The sequence below is a fragment of the Macrotis lagotis genome, chromosome 2 (assembly GCF_037893015.1).
Source record: "Macrotis lagotis isolate mMagLag1 chromosome 2, bilby.v1.9.chrom.fasta, whole genome shotgun sequence".
Classification (NCBI taxonomy): domain Eukaryota; kingdom Metazoa; phylum Chordata; class Mammalia; order Peramelemorphia; family Peramelidae; genus Macrotis; species Macrotis lagotis.
Genome location: NC_133659.1, coordinates 82,340,409 through 82,361,377, shown reverse-complemented (window position 1 = coordinate 82,361,377; position 20,969 = coordinate 82,340,409). Strand labels below are relative to the sequence as shown.

General features: G+C 32.6%; 1 protein-coding gene across 2 annotated transcripts in view; it reads right to left on the bottom strand.

Moving 5' to 3' along the window:
• PLA2G4A (phospholipase A2 group IVA) overlaps positions 1-20,969 on the bottom strand; it is a 184,679-nt gene that overhangs the window by 16,246 nt on the left and 147,464 nt on the right. For both annotated transcript variants that reach the window (XM_074222259.1, XM_074222260.1), the window contains 5 exons: positions 20,621-20,758; positions 20,400-20,492; positions 16,867-16,938; positions 13,002-13,244; positions 3,369-3,553 (listed from right to left, as the gene is read on the bottom strand). In XM_074222259.1, coding sequence (XP_074078360.1) covers positions 3,369-3,553; positions 13,002-13,244; positions 16,867-16,938; positions 20,400-20,492; positions 20,621-20,758 — 731 coding nt within the window. The remainder of the gene's footprint in view (positions 1-3,368; positions 3,554-13,001; positions 13,245-16,866; positions 16,939-20,399; positions 20,493-20,620; positions 20,759-20,969) is intronic.

The window sequence follows — 20,969 nt, the reverse complement described above, 5'->3', positions numbered from 1 at the left end:
ACCAGTTTTGAAAACTTCTCAAACAAGCTTTGGAATTCTGTTTTAAATAGTAACCAAACAGCATAATTTTTAAAAAATATTAGTCAGTGATAAGGTTACACCTGTGCTTATGATGATATTTGCTGTGGAAGTAAATCATTTAGTAATACTAGGTTATACAAACAAAATTTTGATGGAAAATGGCAAAAATTCTAAATGAGGTTTTATTTCAAAGAGGAGAGGCTATCTAGTTTATAACCAGGAAACATTTTTAATAGTGTTTTTTCTTAGTCATGAAAAAAATGCCTCTACTCCATCAAAAAAAAAAAGTTGGGAAAATCACTTTCAGGAAAGCAGTAATAATAACTCAAGTTTGCCACTCATATCACGTACTCCTAAGTACATAAAACCTTATCTCCAGATAAGACTACCAGCTTCTACCTAAATTAAAGTTAATGGGAGTTATGCTATTTTTCCAAGAATTCACCTGTTATGGATTTATGACATTGCTTAGCTTTCAGGAAATAGGGCATGGTATTATGTTATGAAAAGAACAAGCCAAGATATGTCTATTGGACACATGGTTTCCAATGAAATTATTTTTATTTTTGTTCCATAATGTCCTAAAATCAAGTGTAACTCATCTTTTAAAGATCTTCCAGAAGAATTGGACCCAAAGGCAAGGAAATTATGGTACAGAGAGAGTTGACTTCTGACTAACATCCTTACCAGCATTCTCTAAGCTCTGAAGGGTTCTCAGAAGTGAGATGAGGGCAAGCTATAATGTCACTGATCCTGACCTTGAAAAAGGGTGTTTACAGTTAGGAAATACAAAGAAGGAAGCAAGAAAAAATGAAATTGAAGTGACAGAAAGTGGATGGAAAATTGCTAACATTTCTTGAGAGTCCTGAGCTAGTAGAATAAGGACTAGACAAGTACAAACTATGTCTGGAATGAATTCAGTACTGACTGGAGACTGAGACTGGTGACTTCTATTTTCCTCCTCTTTCCCTCTTTTAGGAGAGAGCAGCTGGTAGATTGTCTACTCACTTTTAAGTCTGCTACAACTCTAATAGAATCAAAAGTAAGGGGGGGAGAAGATTCCAGGTTTGGGAGACCCCAGTTAAAAAAGCATGGATTCAAAGGGTATATTCAAGGAACTGCCAGGAAATTAGTATTGCTAGTTGGTAGTGTTTAGTAAAGAGACTGAAGTGTAAGAATACTGAAAATGCAAAACTAGACTGTGAACTGTTTTAATGATAAAGTAAGCATTTTGTGTTGAATCATGAAATTAAGAGGGAACCAATGGAGTTTATTGAATAGGGGTATGACATGCCCAGAATTATTCTTTATGGAAATCATGAAGGATAGAAGAGCCTGGAGAGAGACCAGACAGGGAGACCAATTTACATCTATTTTAATAACCCAAGAGTGAGGTGACAAGGGTCTGCAAGAAATAAGGAAATATGGTATACTAAAGTCAAGAAGATTTAATTCTTCTCTCACATGAAGCAAATATTGACAGAATTATGGTTAGAGGAAAGCACAACCTTTGAGATAGGAAAATGAATTTTAGATGTTTTTTTAGAAAGTTAGTTACCCAATTCGGACAGTCATTATTAAAAGCAGACAAGTAATAAAAGACTTTGGCCTTTCCTCCCCAATCTGATTCGCAGATCTTTGAAGGAAGAGACTACTGCTCATGCTATATATCTTTATAATTAGGTAAATTCAAATCTAACAAGCATGCATAAACATCATTATTTCATAAATTATTTTTTTTCTATTTTTCCCATGGACTATGCTTAGTATGCTATTTTACATGGACTTAGTGCTTTAAAAGTACTTTTCACTGATTGACATTCACCAAAGCTTGGAGAAGACAATCAGGTACAAATGAGTTTAGCTGCTTGGAAAAGAAATATATATTTCTCATTGCTCTTTAAGGCTCTGCCTCTAAACATAAGATAAATCTACTTAAAATAAATATTTGCTACTATATTATTTTAAAGTTATTTTAATGGCTAATTAGAAAATATACTTTGCACTGTTTCACATGTATGACTGATATTATACTGTTTGCCTTCTCAAAGAGTTTTGGAAGGGAAAAATCTTCATCCATAGTCTTCCCAATCATTAAAATTCATATGTAGAGCAATGAAACTGTTCATACTCTTCAATCCAGCAAGTCCAATTCTAAGTCTATATCCAGAAGAAATTATAAAAAAATGGTAAAAGACCTATTTATTCCAAAATCTTCATAGGAGCTCTTTTTGTAGTGGCAAAGAATCAAAATTTGAAGGAATACCCATCAACTAGGAAATGGCTAAATAAGTTATGGTACATGAATACTATGGAATATTATTGTTCTATAAGAAACCAAAAATGGTTGGACTCTAGATAAGCATGGAATGACTTATGGGATCTGATGCTGAGCAAAGGAAGCAGAACCAAGAAAACAATGTATACATTGACAACAAAATTGGGAGATGATCAACCTTAATGGAAGCAACAACTCTCAGCTTCAGAGAGCTAAGACAACCATATTAGACTGGCTATGAACAATGTTATCCTGATCAAAGGGAGGAAAAACAAAACAAAACAAAACAAAAAAAACCAGTCCTTCAGAATCTGATGAACACTTTGTAAAAATTATCTCTTATGTATCTTTTTTCCCTTAATCCTTATTCCAGATACCAAAAATGACTGCATGGTTATCCAAAATATGTATGTACAATGCTAACCTGACTGCCACTGAGGGGAGGGAGTGAGAAGGTAGGAAGGAAGGAAATTTTGTTACTTAAAAATATACATATGCATATGGATGAAAAAAAATAAATATTTTTTTTTAAATTAAAAAAAATTCATATGTATCTATTTCTCTTTTTATCATCTATAGCCAACACCCAATTTCATATTTTAAATTAGAGTCAGAAGGAATTTTAGAGGTCATTTATTAGGCAGTCTTGGAGAATTTTTTTTGGTTTTTTGTTCTTCTAAATGTTTTTGTGTATAAATCTTGTCCCCATATATATTTTATGGTCTTTGAGGATAAGATAAGAACATGATATCTTTTTCTCGGAACTTCACAACACCCAGCATGATTAGGAAAGGTACAAGATTTGTAAAGGAGATTGTATAGCTCAATCAAAAGGAGGGAAATTCTCGATCCTGATCTTGGCTCTGCCAATTACTAACCATGGGATATCAGTCAAATTTTGGAGCTTCAGTCTTATCATCTGTAAAATGTATGTCATCTGTAAAATTATATGCCCCAAAAGGTTGCTAGGTCAAGCAAATGAGAGAGTGGAAATGTTTTGAAAAGTGTAAAGAACTACAGAAACACAAGGCACTACTATTATATTTGAAAGTAGCATAAATGACCTCACCTTAAAAGGAGGACTGGAGTCACTTGGTCTTGCAGAAAAATCAAAAGAGATGATGAGATCCACACCTCTCTGAGGTCTCAAGATTAGAGGATATGGTAGGTTGAATGTGAGCCCACTATCAACCACATGAATCTTCTTACTTTTGACATCCAGTGGCTCATATATTCTCTCAAACTCATCAGGATCTGAAATGAGGAAATGGAGAAGGGGAGGCAGGAAGAGGAAGAAGGAAAGCAAGTAAATCAATGTTTATTATTCATTCTACAGTATACTGCATCCTAGGATAAAATTAGCTACACTGTATACATTTCTATAACTATATAACATCCCTGGGTTATATATCTCCAATACAATATACAATAGTTTACGTACAGAAGAACCCTAGATCATTTTGAAATATATAACAATTTATGCAAAAAGATTACTACAGAGGGACAACTCATGCATGTAATCCAAAAAAAAAATAAACATTTACCAAAAACAGCAAGAAGTTGTATGATAAACATTTCTTCTTATTTTAAATTCATAAAATGATTGATTCTTTCCATTATAGTTTACGGGATACACAAGAGAGTCATGAATTACTTGAACTTCATCCACACTAAAGAAAACTTGTGTTTTCTGAGACTAGAGGGGAGAGAACCCTCTGCTGATATTCTTCCATAGTACCTTTCAGACTCAGTTTTATATTGTTCCAGTTGCTGGGACATTAGCAGTAGTAGCTTCCTCTTTATAACTTTTTTTAACTGTTTTATAACTTCCTCTTTATAACTGTTATAACTCTATTGATATCACTGGAGCAACCTTTAGAACATCTGAAGCCAATTTTCCATGCAAATATGTTAATTTTTTCCTTCAAAATACATCATTATAGTCACATTATAGTCACTGTTTTGAGTTCATTTAATAAAATTCCTCTTTATTTTTAATATTCTTTTTTAAATTTTGAATTACAGAGTTTTCCCTCCCTCCCTCCCACAACTCATTGAGAAGGCAAACAATATAATATCAATTATACATGTGAAACAGTGCAAAATATATTTCCTAATTAGATATCACAATAAAGGGAAAATAGAGAAAGTGAGAAAGTTATATTTTATATTCAGACTTCATAAGCTCTCTCTCTCTCTTTTAGGCAAATAGAATTTTCTCAACATGAGTATGCTAGAATTACCTTGGATCAATGTATTGATCAAAGCAGTGAAATAATTCACAGTTGATAACAATTATAACATTATTGTTACTGTGCACAATGATTTTCCAGTTTTCAGTTAACTTTGCCACCACTCATATAGGTCTAACCATGATTTTATCTAAAACCATTCCCTAAATCATTTCCTATAGTAAAACAGTTTTCCACCATGATCACATACCGCAATTATTCAGCCATTCCTCAAATAATGATCATCCCCTCAATTTCCAATTCTTTACCAATGCAAAGAGAACAGTTATGAATATTTTTGCACATATATATCCTTTTCTTTTTTTCTTAGTTATTTTTTGGGTACAGATCTAACTGATATTGCTGAATCCAAGGATATGAAGTTAGATAGTTCTTTGGTCATTAGTTCAGGATGGTTCTAAAGAATGACTGGATGAATTCATTCCTCCACTGATGATTCATTAATGTACCTGTTTACCCTCACTTTCTAGGTCAGTTTATTTTATTTTCTATCTTTTTGCCTTTTATTAATCTCAAGTTTAGCAGATGGGTGCAAAATGCTGATGGAGAAATATGTAATTATGATGAAATTTCACATTTGGAACCTTCTTTTTTTAATTTTTTTGCAGCACAATGGACACTTCATTCCATAATAACTATTTTTCATCAAAGGTTGGAATTGAAAGAAGCACAGAATTTCTCTGATGGAAAGGAATAGGGTCTTTATGATTTTGGCACATAAAAAGAGGCTAACAATATAACAGCTGGAAGGTCATGATCAAAGGAGATACTACATCTAGAGCCATATTGTAATCCTATTTGTACAACAATGTAATACTAAATGGAGAATAATTATAAAGACTTAAGTGAAACTCTATAAAAAAGTTAACATCTATCTAATAAGTATTTTTCCTACAAGGTAAAGAAATGACCTTAATATACTGTTCACAGTAGATAAAAAAGAGCAAAATAACTGGTAACAAACCTTTGCTTCTTGATTTCTATAGGTACCTGCAACAATAGGAAAAACCCTGAAGAAGTTTGTTTGTATTTCCCTTATTTGATTTGATTTTACTGATTAAGTATTTCTGTCTGAAATTTTGATTATTTGAATAAAATACTGACTTGATCGTATCAAAGTCTTTGTTACAATTTGTTTGTCCTTACAAATTCGCCATCAACCTGTGTAGAGGATATTATGTGGTTGATATCAAAGAAATACTATTTTGCTCTGTGAATGTTTTAAATATCCACAACAGGCAAGTCACACAGAGCATCACAAAAGAGAAAGCATAATGGTATGCTATAGAGGTTTATTCAAGAATTTAAGATGATGCTCTGGGGAAGAAGTGCCCCAATTTTAGGTCATTTCTTGAGATAAATGAAGAGGGGATGAGAAGAACAACAAAATAAAATTCTGGGAAATAGATGATTCAGAGGAGAATTCTATTCTGTTTGCATTTGACTAAAAATAGGCAGGATTACAGGGATATCAAATTGTGATAATTAGTGGAAGTAACAAAAGTTACTCTTACTATAATAAAGTTACTTAAGTTTTTTTTTCTTTCTTTTTTTCATATATGGAACCTTGAAAGTCAGTCCTTCTTTTGTCTCTGGTCAGATTTGACATGAAGGGGTTAACTATTTCCATAGAGCTCATGTTCCTTCTTGGATCCTCCATCACATGGCCAATATTCTCTCTCTTGCTGGTATGATAGGTCCATATCTTGATTTGAATTTGCGATTAATCACCTCTAAAACCTTGAAAAGTTAACAATGGCCAGAAAATGTTTCATTTACAGGATGTACATGATCAGATGTCTGTATGTGATAAGAATTAAAAAGTTGAGCAATGAGTATCTGAAGAAATTTCCTCTGGTTCCTAGGTTAAAAAGAGTTTATAAGTAGGATGAGGTGGAGGATGACATGACCTTGTTTGCATAATGTTTCATCAAGAAAGAGTTCTTCCTGCTACCTACTGGGAAGAATAATGAATAAATAGGTAGTTCAATGTGGCTGAGGGAAAGAAGGATGAATAAGGGTGAGGTTATGTGCATTTTTTTTGATTGAATGTAGGTTGGCAAGGAAGAAATAGTTGAAAGGAATAAGAATGCAACAAGTGTTTCCGGAAGTTTCTATATCTCCAAATTCAGAGGAAAGGTGGAGATGACAAGGAAGTTGATAACAAGTTGAAACCAGCCACCTTTCTATGAAAAGCACCATTTCCCTAGTCTGTGTAAGGAAAGACTCTTTCAGTTTGAAGAAAAAAAAAGAGAGTAACTTATTACTTCACTGTAGTATTTTCTTTTGAGCTGCCTGAGACAATCTAAAGGTTGTACAATTGAAGAATTACAGGAGAAATGGGATTTAACTGTATTCCATCATAAATATTCAAGTAAATTTTGGAAAACAAAATAGTCTTATATAAATCTGGTATCAAATCCAAGTTACCATTCTGGAGAGCAATATGGAACTATGCCCAAAGAGCAAAAAAAAAAAAAAAAAAAAAACACTTCATACCCTTTGACCCAGCAATTCCAATTCTAGGTCTATATCCTGAAGAAATTATAAAAAATGGGAAAAGTCCTACATGTTCCAAAATATTCATAGGAGCTCTTTTTGTAATGGCAAAGAATTGGAATTTGAGGGAATGCCCATCAATAGGGGAAAGGGTAAACAAGTTATGGTACATGAAAACTATGGAAAATTATTGTTCTATAAGAAACCATAAATTGTCAGACTCTAGAGAACCATGGAATGACTTAAAGGATTTGATGCTGAGTGAAGGGAGCAGAACCAAGAGAAAAATGTAACATTAACAACAACATTGTGAGATGATCAACCTTTATGGAAGCACTTTCAGCAGTTCAGAGAGCTAAGACAACTGTATTAGATGGCTATGGACAATGTTATCCCTATACAGAGGAAGAAAAACAAAACAAAACAGAACAAAAACAACCCTTCAGTATCTGATGAATACTTTATAAAAATTATCTCTTATTTATCTCTTTCCCTTAATACTAATTCTTCATACTAAAAATGACTAAGGTGAAAATTCTTATCAAAAAAAAAAATATATATATATATATATATACAATGCTAACCTGACTGTTCACTACTGTGGGGAGGGGGGTGGGAATGGAGGGTGGAAGGAAATTTTGTATTTTAAAAATATACGTGTGTGTACATGGATGAAAAAAACAATTAAGTAGTTAGTTAATAAAAAAAATCCAAGTTTGCCATATAGGGACTTCTTTTGTCAGGGATATGATGAGCCATTTTCTTTGAGTAATGCTTTTAGTATGTATGTACACTTTTGGATGTTATTCTTTTTTTGGGGGGGTGGAATAGCATTTTTTAATTTTTAACAGATAGGAGCAGCAAGAAAGACAGAAGCAGGAATCTAATGAATAAGGAAAAGAAAATCCTTTTTTAATTTAAAAAAGATCCCCAAATGATCCAGATTCCTATATGAAAGGAATCCCCTTAGCATGTCAAATGGATCCTCTGTGGTGGGTTTATGGAAAGATATGGGGGAAAATCATATAGAATGGGCAAAATGAATGGATTGAGACTTGTCTACTGGGAAAGAGATTACCCACCTCATTGAGATCACATATGAATTGGAGTATTGGAGAGCCCCACAAGGGCTCAAGAGCATAAAAATGTAAGACTTTATAAGATGAAAAGTAAATGCAATATTTCTGAGATATCTCTTGTTGGTTCTCCTCATTTCTACTAAGCACATAAATGCTTAGACTTGCCACAGTCACTTGAATTTTCATGCAGGTAATTTGAGTTATCATCAGAAGTCTAGGTATGGACCTCTAACTCTTCTGGAACTTGCATCTCTTGGGCCAGCCCTGTCTTGTTGCACCCCTGCATAATAATGCTTTCTCAATTTTAACTGTGATTCTACTCAGGAGCCATTTGCCCATTCCTTAGGAAAAAAGCTATAGTGGCAAAGTGAATTTTATTGTGGCCAGTATTATCTAAAGCTTTACTACCCAGATACCTAAGATGAATCAATGACAAGGTGGCTGTGAGAGAAGAGGGAAAGATACGAAAACAAAAATTAAAAAAGGGAGAAGGCCTCAATTTCCTCATCTGTAACATAAGGACCAAATGATCTCTGGAGTCCTTTACAGATCTATTATAGTCAATGGTCAATAAACATTTAAGTGTCTACTATGGCTCAGGTACTGTATTAAGTGCTAGGGATACAAAAATAGGCAAAAGTTATTAGTGACAAAATCAAGAACTTTTGAAAGAGAGAAGAAAAATAGGAAAAACAATTCTATAGGAATCCTACTCTATACAGATGATATATAGAAAAGAGAATTTATCTGACCAAGACATTTTTCTGAATATATTGGAAATTCAAAAGATTTTCTATAAGTACTTTAGATGATTGCTTCCTTTGCTCCAATCAAGATATAATAATTTGTTAAGACTTATGTTCCCTAGATTTATTCAACTATCAGATCCACAGATTAAGTATCACCTGAGAATGGAACTTTCTTTACTATTATTTTTAGATTCTGAGAACCAATCAGGAGAGTGAAAAGCTTCCCATGCTACTTATCTATTGTATATGACAATATAGTATGATGAAACTTCATAATATATCACTACAATAGTTTATCAGGTAAGACTTTTAAAGTCAATCATAGGGGACAGTTAGGTGGAGCAATGGATAGAGCATTGGTCCTGGAGTCAGGAGTACCTGAGTTCAAATCTGGCCTCAGACACTTAATAATTACCTAGCTATGTGACCTCGGGCAAGTAACTTAACTCTATTGCCTTAAATAAAAAAAATTAAAAATTAAAAAAAATAAAATATAGTCAGCCATAGTCTCTACTTTCTATTTCTTTGAAATTTTTAATATTGCTTTATAATTGAACTTCATGAAGGCTAAGACCTGGATTTAAATCCTTACTCTGCCAATTAATACCTACAAAATGAAACAAGGTTTTTCTCTATGAATTTTTCTTTCTTCATCTACATAGTAAAAAAATCATAATATCCACAATAATCTTAGTTCTTTCCCTCTGAGACTACCATCAATTTATCCTGATTGCTATTTCCCAAACTAAGATGTTTTACTGTCTTAGAATACTTTATGAGCAAATTAGAATTGTGATAAAAAGAAAGGGATTCTTATTTGACTAGTAAGAACATCTGAAATTATGAAATTTGAGAGTTTAAAAGGTTGAAATATCTGAGTAGTTGTACTCCCTTCACTATTTTTGGTTGACTATTTCTAGGGGACCTAGTCTTCTTCAAATTTTCTGAATCCAAAGATGGATAATTCTTTTGGATCTGTAGTACCGCTTCATTCAATCTTGTATTCTTTTCAAACTAGAGTCAATCTAATCTCTCAGTAAGAGAAACAATATCTTGTCTGAAATAGCAGCAAGACAAGCATCACATTAGCATTAGTAATAAAATTGTGTTTGCTGTGCTACACACACCATCCATAAACTTTTCCTCTGGATCTAATCATCCTTAGGCTTTTAAATCAGACTGAACAGGTAAACATTTCTACAAATCTATATAAAATATTGCAAAATTCCCAGGAAGTTGTTAAAATGCTAGATGTAGGAAAGTGACCATATAAATTTCCAAACCTGAAATATGCCCCCAGCTCACAGGAAATAATAAATTATTTATTATCTAAATACAGCTGTCATAGAGTAAACATGATGGCATTAATAATTTTTTTCAGAAAGGAAAAATTACTAAAACAATATGTAGCTATAGCTTCTTTATAATTACTTGCTTCAAGACTCTGTAAAGTTTACATTCATAAGTCAGTGAACATTTCATCAATATTTATTCATATATAGAGACATTTATTATAAAGCAAAAAATAAATGTTGATAGTGTACTTGCATGCATTTTTATTTTATATAACTTTCTGATATATCACAAATGTATCACACATGCCCAAAGAATACTTCATTTAATATGATGGTTTCAGTTTGGGGGGAAAATCACTTTAGATTTTTTCATAAGCATAGTTATAACATTTCATAAAAATCAGAGAAATTTAGTATTGGAAGCAATTTTAGAAGTCTTTAAATCTAAAAAAATGGGTCCATAAATTTAGAACTGTAAGGTCCCAAATAGAGAATCTTTTCCTAAAAAAACAAAAGTCCAGTAAAAAGACCACCCCAAAGAACTGAATTGTCTCAAATGAGGAAGCACACTTTTTCTAATCACAGATAAATTAAAGGACATAGAACTAGTAGCATGAAAAGTTTTATTTCAAAATAAATGATAATAGCTTGTAATTATTTGCATTTATATTTGAACAGATAGTAGATATCACAATAAATTATAAAAAAAACTTTAAATATTGTATCAATTAAAACAGCTATGGTTCAATATCATATGCCCTACCCATGTATTTAGTGAACATTCTACTGCACCACGGGGTCTCTAAATCCAACTCTGACCACACAATCCCCCCCCCAAAAAATCACCCTGTAATGTCCCTAACAAATTATCATATAGTCTCCATTAATGGAGAATCCACTTCTATCCTATTTTGACATAATTCTTATTGGCAGTGAGTTGTTTTGTCCTTAGAATTTTCCAAAATCTGTTTTTCTGCCATATCCATCAACTTCTCTTTGTTCTACTCTTACAAATTCCAATCCTGATTTTTTTTAATTGAACATCCATGCTAGAGAATTGGTTCAAGAAAGTTGACAGAACTCTAGAGTTTGGGTTAGAAGGAAACATTTTAGAAATCCTGCAATGTCTCAAGTATTATATTAATCACTTTACATTTATCATCCCATTAGATATTCACAACAACCCTGGAAAATAGTTACTATTAATAACCCTATTCTTAAGATAAAGAAACTGAGACAGATGTGGTTAAGTGATATGTCCAGGATCACAGAGCTAGTAAGTGTCTGAAGCTAGATTTGAACTCTGGTTTTCCTTACCACAGGTCCAGTGTAATATTCATTGTGCCATTAGGCTGCTCAAGATTTGCATGATCTTGATGATATAATCATGTTATTCTTTTATCAGAAAAATGAGGTAGTTATATCAAGAAATTTCTTTTCTTTTTATTAAGAAATTTCAAAGGAACCTTCCAAAATCCAGCTTTAAATTCCATGATATCTGTATAATTACTATTTGATGATAGCTACAAGTTTCTACCACTACTACCAAGTATCTTTTTACTAAGGAAAATAAATTCAGTATCTTCAGTTGATCTTGGAATAATACCTTAAAAAATTTAAAATAAAAAATACTACAGTGAATAACAACTTCTACTTAAACCATGGGTGAAAATATCTCTTGCTTTTGATGATATACCAGAGATCAAAGGTTTTTTTTATTCTCAAAATAAGTTTATTATCACAAAGTATTTACTGCATATAATAAAGTATTTTAAAAAATAGAAATTTCACTAGAAATCCCACCCCTTTAAATCTAAAAGCTCACTACAAACACTTCAGTTTTATACAGCATTTTCCTTACAGCTCTACAGAGTGGGTAATAGAAATATCATTCTTGTTTTTTAGATAAAGTAACTTCACAATAACGAATTTCACTTGATTCTTGCACCAATTCCATAAGCAAGGGAGAGGCAATAATATGAGTCTCAAAACCATACTAATAGTAAAATCAAGCAATGGGGGGAAATAGTCCTGGCTTTTGCCTTCTAAAAAAAAAAAAATATATATATATATATATATATATATATATGTGTGTGTGTGTGTGTGTGTGTGTGTGTGTGTGTGTGTGTGTGTATTAAATCTTCTACTTAATGACAAAGCCTTTTATTCAGTCTTACTACATTATCATCCTAAGATCTTTTCTACACTATTGCCCTGAGTCAAAGAAAAGACAAATGTAAAGACAAGAGGACAATAATGGGAAAGTCTTTTGTAGAATGAAACAAAACCAAGGGGAAAAGTGATCTAATCACTAGAAGAAATCAGCCAATCAATTTCTTAACAAGCAATAATTAAGTTCTCAACTTCTGTCAGGTATTACACTAGAGTATAGAAAGCCAAGAGAGACTTTTGCTTCAATGTATTGGTCATAAATATTCTCCCACAAGTTCCACTTTTACTCTTTTTTAGTTAAAAAAAATGCCCATGAGATGAGGTAAAAGAAGGAATGGTTGATAAAAATTTTGTTAAGAGCAAAGCTTGAAGGAGTTTTGTTTTAGTTTTTTGCTTTCTTTTTTTTTCCTTTATCATGTGATCATAGGTTTCCATTAATCTCTATGGACTTTAGTTTCCTTATCTGAGAGAATTAGTCTAGATTAGAATAACTAGACAGAACAGATGTTCTCTTAGCACTATGTATAGTTTGTGATACTTTGAATCTATAACCAAATCCCCAAAATCCAGCCCTAATTATATCATATGCTTATATAATAAATGCTTAGTTTTGAAGGAAAAACAATTGACACTAACAAAAGGACTTGTGTGCTTACCTGCCACAGCAGCATCCAGTTCATCTTCCTCTACAGATTCTTGTGTAGCAAAGCCTCTCAAAGGTGATAATGGATAGGAAGTATTAAGGTTCAAACCCAGCATGAAGTTGTGCACTTTCCCGGCACGTCCCTCTCGAGTGTTGAATAAGGTAGAATCACTCACCAAGGCCATTAGCATCCTCTGAACCCAACTTGCTTGATTATTATTTTGATATTCCTTTTCAGCATCTTTATTTTCAGTGCCTTACATATAAAAATAAGGCATAAAGAAATTGAAAATACTGGAAATCAATAAAAGCAACCTAAAGTGGTAAAAACTGCATATAATAATTTTGGTCAAGTCATTTCACAGGTTAAACATTAAACATTATGATTTCTGATTTTTCTATTTTCTTGTGATTTAGAGTATAAATCAAATGAACTTACCTATACAGTTAATATTAAATTATCTTTTAACCCCTAAAAATGGTCTTGGTTTTTCATATCTACGATATATAGAGAACTAAGTCAAATTTATAAGAATGGAAGTCATTCCCTAATGAGAGATGGTCAAAGTATATGAACAGGCAATTTTCAGATGAAGAAATCAAAGCTATGTATAACCATATAAAAAATATTCTATGAAAGAAATGTAAAACAAAACACTTCTGAGTTACCACCTCACACAAATCAGATTGGCTAAATTGACAAAAAATGAAAATGATCAATATTGGAGAGGATGTGGGAAAACTGGGACATTAATGCATTGTGGAGTTGTGAACTGATCCAACTAGTCTAAAGAGCCATTGGAACTAAGCTCAAAGAGCAATGAAACTGTGAGTACCCTTTGATCCATCAATATCATTTCTAGGTCAGTATCCCAAAGAGATCATAAAAAAAGGAAAAGTGTCACATATATGAAAATATTTTTAGCAGCTCTTTTTGTAGCAGCAAAGAATTGGAAATTGAAGGATCAGTTGAGTAATGTATAAACAAATTGTGGTATATGAATTGATGGAGTACTAAAGTTCTGTAAGAAATCAAGAGTAGGCGGACTTCAGAAAAGCCTGGAAAGACTTGCATGAACTGATGCTGAGTGAATTGAGCAGAACAAGAGAACATTAAGCACATTAACAAGAACATTGTGAGATGAATCAAGTATGATGGATTTGGCTCCTCATAGCATTTCAGTGATCAAAGACAATTCTAAAAGACTTGCTATGGAAAATACTGTCTATATCCAAAGGAAAAAAATGTTGAGTCTAAGTGCAGATCAAAGCATACCATTTTCATTTTTTAAAACTTGTTTTAGGGATTTCTTCTTACACATGTTTTTTTTTCCTCTAGTTCTGATTCTTCTTTGACAATATGATTAATATGGAAATATGCTAAACATATTTATACATGTGCAGTCTGTGTTAAATTGTTTGCTGCCATAGAAAGAGGGGAGGGAATGGTAGAAGGTAGAAAAGTATGGAACTCAAAAGTCTGCAAAAAGCTGAATGTTGAATACTATCTTCATGTGTAATTGGGAAAATAAAATAATCTTTTTAAATGGTTTTGGTTTATTTTCTAGTTCAAAACTACAACTGGGGATTTTTCTAAAAATGAAGGCTTCCTCCCCCACCATGTTTCTCTGAGTCATATCCTTTGCATTTTATAGTTTTAGCACCATTTTACAGGACATGATGCCATAAGAGTCCCATCTTCTTCCCCTCTTTACTTTTCCTACCAATGTTAGTCCAGTTACTTTCAATAAACTACTGTTTTCTGCACTATCCACCCCCCTTGGTTAATGTGCTTTGGTGCCTGAATTCTTAATTGTGGGTTACAGACACACACACACACACACACATATTCACAAAGAATATATTTCATATTCACAAAGACTAATAGACTGAGAAAAGGAATTTTTTTTGGAGGGGGGAAGTGGGAGAAATACAATCACAGCTGAGGATGAACATTTTAGTGGAGATAACTTTCATGATTTTCCACTCACATAATACCTCTTTGGCTTGAGAGATGCAAGATTTCATATAGAAAACCTCTTACCTATCCAGCTCAGACTCAAAAGTTCATCATTACTTCTTAAGCAAGACAGGATATGTAATATGATCCAGTCATTTTCCTCAAGGTTTGAATACTATTTATTTAGTCAACCCAATGACCAACCATCAAGGAAGTTCATGGTCTTTCCCATTACATTTGATATATACAATATAGAAGGAAGAAATTCATTAGTCAGAAGATAAATCATTTATTTTCATCTTAAGCAAATATTAAATTGCATAGTGTTTTTCTTCTATTTTAAATTTTGAACTAGTCCTCACATGAACTAGTTTCATAGCAATTTTACCATAACAAATTTCACTTGATTCTTGGATCAATCCCATAAAAGCAGGGGTGATAATAAGATCCTCATATTTAAGATGAAGCATTTGCACTTAGGAGAGGAAGTGATCTATCCAAGAGTATACATATAGTAAGGCAAAATAGGGGGAAAATACTTCTAGAAGTCTGATCTTTTGACTCATTCAAATATATTTTTCAAATTTCTACCTTTTGTTACAGCATTTTATACCTGAGTATGTAATATATAAGTAAATATATAATAAAGGATAAAAGTATAAAAGAAAAAACATAGATTCTTCCAAATTCTCAATTCTTTGTGTTTAATTCTGGTCAAAAAAATTAGTGTCCCAGAAGCACAGAATTTCACAGTTGTAGGGGAGCACTAAAAACATCTGAAGAAGAGAAACTTAACCCAAACCCAAGCATGAAACTCTTCCTTCTCAAAGTATTCTTTCTCTCTCTCTCTCTGTTAAAATGTCAAATGAGAGAAGGCTCATTATTTCTGAATTGTCTTAATAACTGGGAAGTTTCTTTACAAAAGCCCAAAATTGTCTCTTTTGTGTCTTGCATTCATTGCTTCTGATTTTGCTTTCTGGAGCTCAGGAAACTATATCTAACTCTTCTTCTCCAAGAAATGTTCTCAAATATTTGAAGAAAGGCTATTATCATAACCTTCTGTACTCCGGACTAACAAATCCTTTAAATTTTCCCCTCCCTCTTTATAATCTCAAGGTCTTTTACTATCCTAGTTTCCCTTCTTTACATGTTTTCCAATTTCTCAATGACCTTCATATAATTTAATGCCCATGACTGAACATTATACTTTAGATGTTGTCTGAGAGGACAAAGTACAACAAGATTATCCTCTCCCTAGGAGCTGACAATATGCTTCTCTTAACAAAGTCTGAATTTCAATGCCACCTGGGAATGCATGATATTTCAGTCCAACTCTATTAAGAAATTATGTCCCCAAGAAAAAGAAGTGGGGGGGTGAGTTGTCTTGTAGTTGTTACAAATCAGATTCTGAGTAATCTTCAATTTTAGCCTTTCTTTAAGCTCAATATTCTTTGGACTTTAATAGAACCACAAATGTTTTTTGTTTGTTTTGGTAAGGCAGTGGGGTTAAGTGACTTGCCCAGGGTCACACAGCTAGGCAATCATTAAGTATCTGAGATTGGATTTTGAACTCAGGTCCTCCTGACTCCAGGGCTGGTGCTCTATCCACTGCACCAACTAGCGGCCCCACCACAAATGTTTTTAAAAATTGAAGGTGGGGTGAATCATGTCTAGGCAGATATCAAAACAGAACACTTTCATTCTTAATGTATATTTTAGTATAATTGAAACATTTGCCATTTTTTTGTCCACTTTCTTGGAATGGAAAGTCAACTTCCATTACTTCATTGTTCTATTTATTTATAACCAATGGAAGTCCAAATGGGGATGGGGGGGATGGAGAAAAACTGTAACAGAATGAAGGAAAAAATAAGCCATCCCTATTACTACTGAATCTTTAGACAGGAAATTTTCTTACCTTTAGGTTCCTGTGATTCATCATCACTGTCTGAACTATCATTACTCACAATATGTTTTGCTGTGATGTTTTCTGGGGAAAGCAAAAAATAATAATCATAATCATGACTTGTGATGTTGCAATTTCTTAATATTACTATGGCCAATTTAATACATTTTAACTTATCTCTCAAATATTAAAGGGAAAGAAATCTCAGGAAAACAACAAATGAATCTGTATAAACATTTTTTTTTAAAAAAATCATGATAATATACATGTCCTTATTACAAGAAGCTTTCTGTAATTCCAGAAAAAGATGATAATTCATTTTCATTTTTTTCCTCAAATATACCATGTTTTGGATAACTTAAAAGAAGATAAGATAATTTAAGGTGAATATATCAGAAGTAAAGGATCTATGTATCATTATTCTTAAGAAGATGACAAAATATTGATGTAGAATATTATTTTATGAAATAATTTGTACCATAATGAAATGCACCAACATAAGGCATGAGCTTTCAATTTTGTTCAAAAACAAAAAAAGCAATAGGTTACAAGAAAGGAAAAGACAAAATGCTGCACCTTGGTTTCTTCAAATGGAAAATCCCTCAATACTGAAATGTAGTGTTGTTCTTATCTATCTTCACTGTTGCAGAAAACTTCAGATTTCTCAGACCTTGTCTTTGAAATCATTTGCTTTATAATTACTTTTAGTGGAGACAGCAATTTAGCATGAAGTACCATTCACTTCACTTATGAAGTAAATACAAAGCTTTCTTTGACATACACTGAATCCATTTACAAAAGTGAACTAGAGGGATACTCGCTGAAATTTGAGGTTTAGAGTCATCCATTTCTCTTACCATCAGATCAATGCAATAGAATATTAGCATATGCATCTGTTCATATATATATATGTATATATATGCATGTGTATGTGTGTGCATGTGTGTTTGTTTAAATGTAATAGCATAGCTAGAATTTTCAACATTTACACCCAGAGGATGTTCTAATAGGCATTGTTTCTACTTATCAAATAAGCCTCTTTGCTTATATTTGGTGATTTCCAAGTAGGTACCAGGCATGAAAGCACATAGTCCTAAACATAACCTAAGTCAGTGGATATACCTAAAGAGAGTTGTCAGGATTCCTAGGTAGTTACTTAATGATCCAAAACCAAAAGATTCAGATGGGTTCAGGGATTATCTTAAAATTACAGACAGGCATCTCATAGACTTAAATCTTTTATTTTCAGTTCCAAACTAGTCTTCATAAACAAAATTCACTGGAATTACTACTACAAGTATGTGTAGAAAATAGGTAAATAATGATAAATTGTCCTTCATTACAAATGGTCCAAGGAGAAAAAAAAAGAATTATATTATTTTTCCTAATGTTGCCATATTTACATGTTTAGAAAATTGTGATTGTTATTGTCTTATTCTTACCCTCTTAATAGGGGTAGTAGGTATTTACCTGTAATTTTTATACATATAAGGAATACCCATATAAATACATATAAGATACCCACATAGGTCACCATCTTTTCCTGGATTATCATTTTGGTGAGATGGTGAGAGCTTTGAAAATTTAAATGATTTGCCCAAGATAACACAAACAATATTTGTTAAAAGCAGGACTTGATCCCAGGTCTTCCTAGTTTCAACTATGGCTCTCTATTCAAGATGCCAAGCTGGTTTTCCCTCTTGATATATTAATTAACCCCCCACATACATATTTCACACTTTGATTTAAAAGACTACTTCCTTAAATGTTATCCTTGCTGTATGATACTATTTTTCATGTCTTTCAAGTTCATATCTGTGCCTAAAAGTTTTTTGGCTATCTAGAAATTGTTTAAGGTTCAAACTTTTGACAGGTCATATTCACAGACTCAGATTTAGAGTTAGAATGTATCTTTAAGGTCAGTTAGTCTAGTGCTCTCATTTTACAGGGGAGGAAACTGAGATCCAAAGATATGATGCAAGTCTCCCAAGATTACATGGCTTTTAAATATTCAAATCATGATTTCTGACTTAAGTCCAACACACTTTCAAATACAACAATCTGCTTCATGGCTGTTTTCTATTAAAGAAGCAGTAAGTTGCATTTACCCAAATTTAAGCACAAAAAATAAGTCTTAACATCTGAGGGGAAAAAAACCTTAAAAATTCTAAGGACCTGCTGAAATGTTAATGAATAAAAACTAAAGTATTGCTCCAAAATCAACTCTCAGTGACCTCTTTGTTTTAATTTTAAGTAACCCCTTCATCTCATTTGGTTTATCAGATCAGCCCACCTAGAGACCCTAAACCAGAATGATTTCCTGCAAGTCTGACCCACATATTTTCAGAAACATTACATGAAGCAAGCAAATTTCTAACCACAAACCAAAGTGAATATCTCATAATAAGAATACTCTTCTACCTAATTTGTTATAAAAGGCCTGCTTTCTTATGTCTATATGTTGTGTTTCTATGCTACCCAACTATGTCATTATCCCAACAACATTTCAATATATTACTTCAGCCCCATCCCATTCCTGATCCACAGAAAGCTAAATTCAGAATTTATCAGTAGTATTCAACAGACATGGTTTGAAGAGTTACATTTCTTTCCATATAAAATAGCAATGAAGGCATTCTCTTTCTCTGTTTAGGACATTGACTCTAAAACTATGCTAGTGTAACTATAGAATCAGATATAACTTCCATTTAACAATTTGATAATGATCAATTTATCATTGCTCCTTATTTTCCAGTTTCATTTGAGAGATTATTCTATTTTAAACTGCCATCCTAAAACTAATGTACAATACCAGTGCATCTATCTAGCTTAAGTGTTTATCTCCTCAGACATCCATATAGAAGATAGCATGGTATAAGTTATTGTTGAGTCATTTTTCAGTCCTGCAAAACTCTTTGTGACACTCTGGGGTTTTTTTGTCAGATACTGGAATGGTTTACTATTTCCTTCTTCAACTCATTTTACAAATGAGAAAATTGACACAGATGAGGGCAAATGATTTTCCCAGGGTCATATAGCTAGTAAGTGTCTGAAGTCAAATATGATTTCAAGAAGATGAATCTTCCCAGGTGACTTAGTAGTTAAGAATGCCAAACTTAAAGTCAAGAAAATTCATCTTACTTGTATTACCCTTGAGACAAGTCATTTAATCTCATCTGCCTCAGTTTCCTCCTCAATAAAATGAACTGAAGAAGGAAATGGCAAACCATTCCAGTATCTTTGTCAAGAAAATCCCAAATAGGATCAGGAAGAGTTGAAGATGACCAAAATGACTGGACAATTTTCTCATTGTTTCTGCCCTTTAACATGTGCAGTTGGGGGAGCAGGGGAATAAAAAGTTTCCTCTCTCCAGTGGTGTTTGACTTTCCCCATCTCAATCCTCAGTTAACTTATCTAGGCTTCTTAGGTCTCATATTGATTTATAATATTTGAATTTTTTTAAAAATTATATTAGAATTTTCAATTTCTGGAATTTATCTTAATCAAATTTACATATACATATATTTTCTTTGTTTTCAAATTACCTAATTCTTCTTCCATAGTCGATCCTTTAGTTTGGGAACCAGAAACTCCCAGGACTCTATTGAACAATATAGAAAATGCACTACCCCAAACACCTAGGGGAGAGAGAGAGAGAGAGAGAGAGAGAGAGAGAGAGAGAGAGAGAGAGATTAAAAATTAACTGGCAAAAAGTCAAGTATAAAAGAACCAAGTAATCCTGAATTACAAGACCCAGATGACATACCCATTAAGAAGTGTAGGGGATTTTCTTCATATTTTTTTACAACTGTGCCCATAAAAAATTTGCTTCCAAACAAGTCAGGAGCCATAAATGTACCATATTTAGCCATTCCAATCTCGTATGGACTGAATTCCACCCAATCTGAAAGTGACAACCACCAAAAAAAAGTTAATAGCTAATTTCTCAAGAAAAATACATATAGATCATATATATGCAATTTTATAGTGCTATTCTTTTTTTCCAGGATATGAAGAGTTGGACATGACACTGAATAACAAAAATTCAACTAATATTTAAGTTGCTGACACTTCTCTGTTTTAGTGTGTGTGTGTACATATACACAATATATATT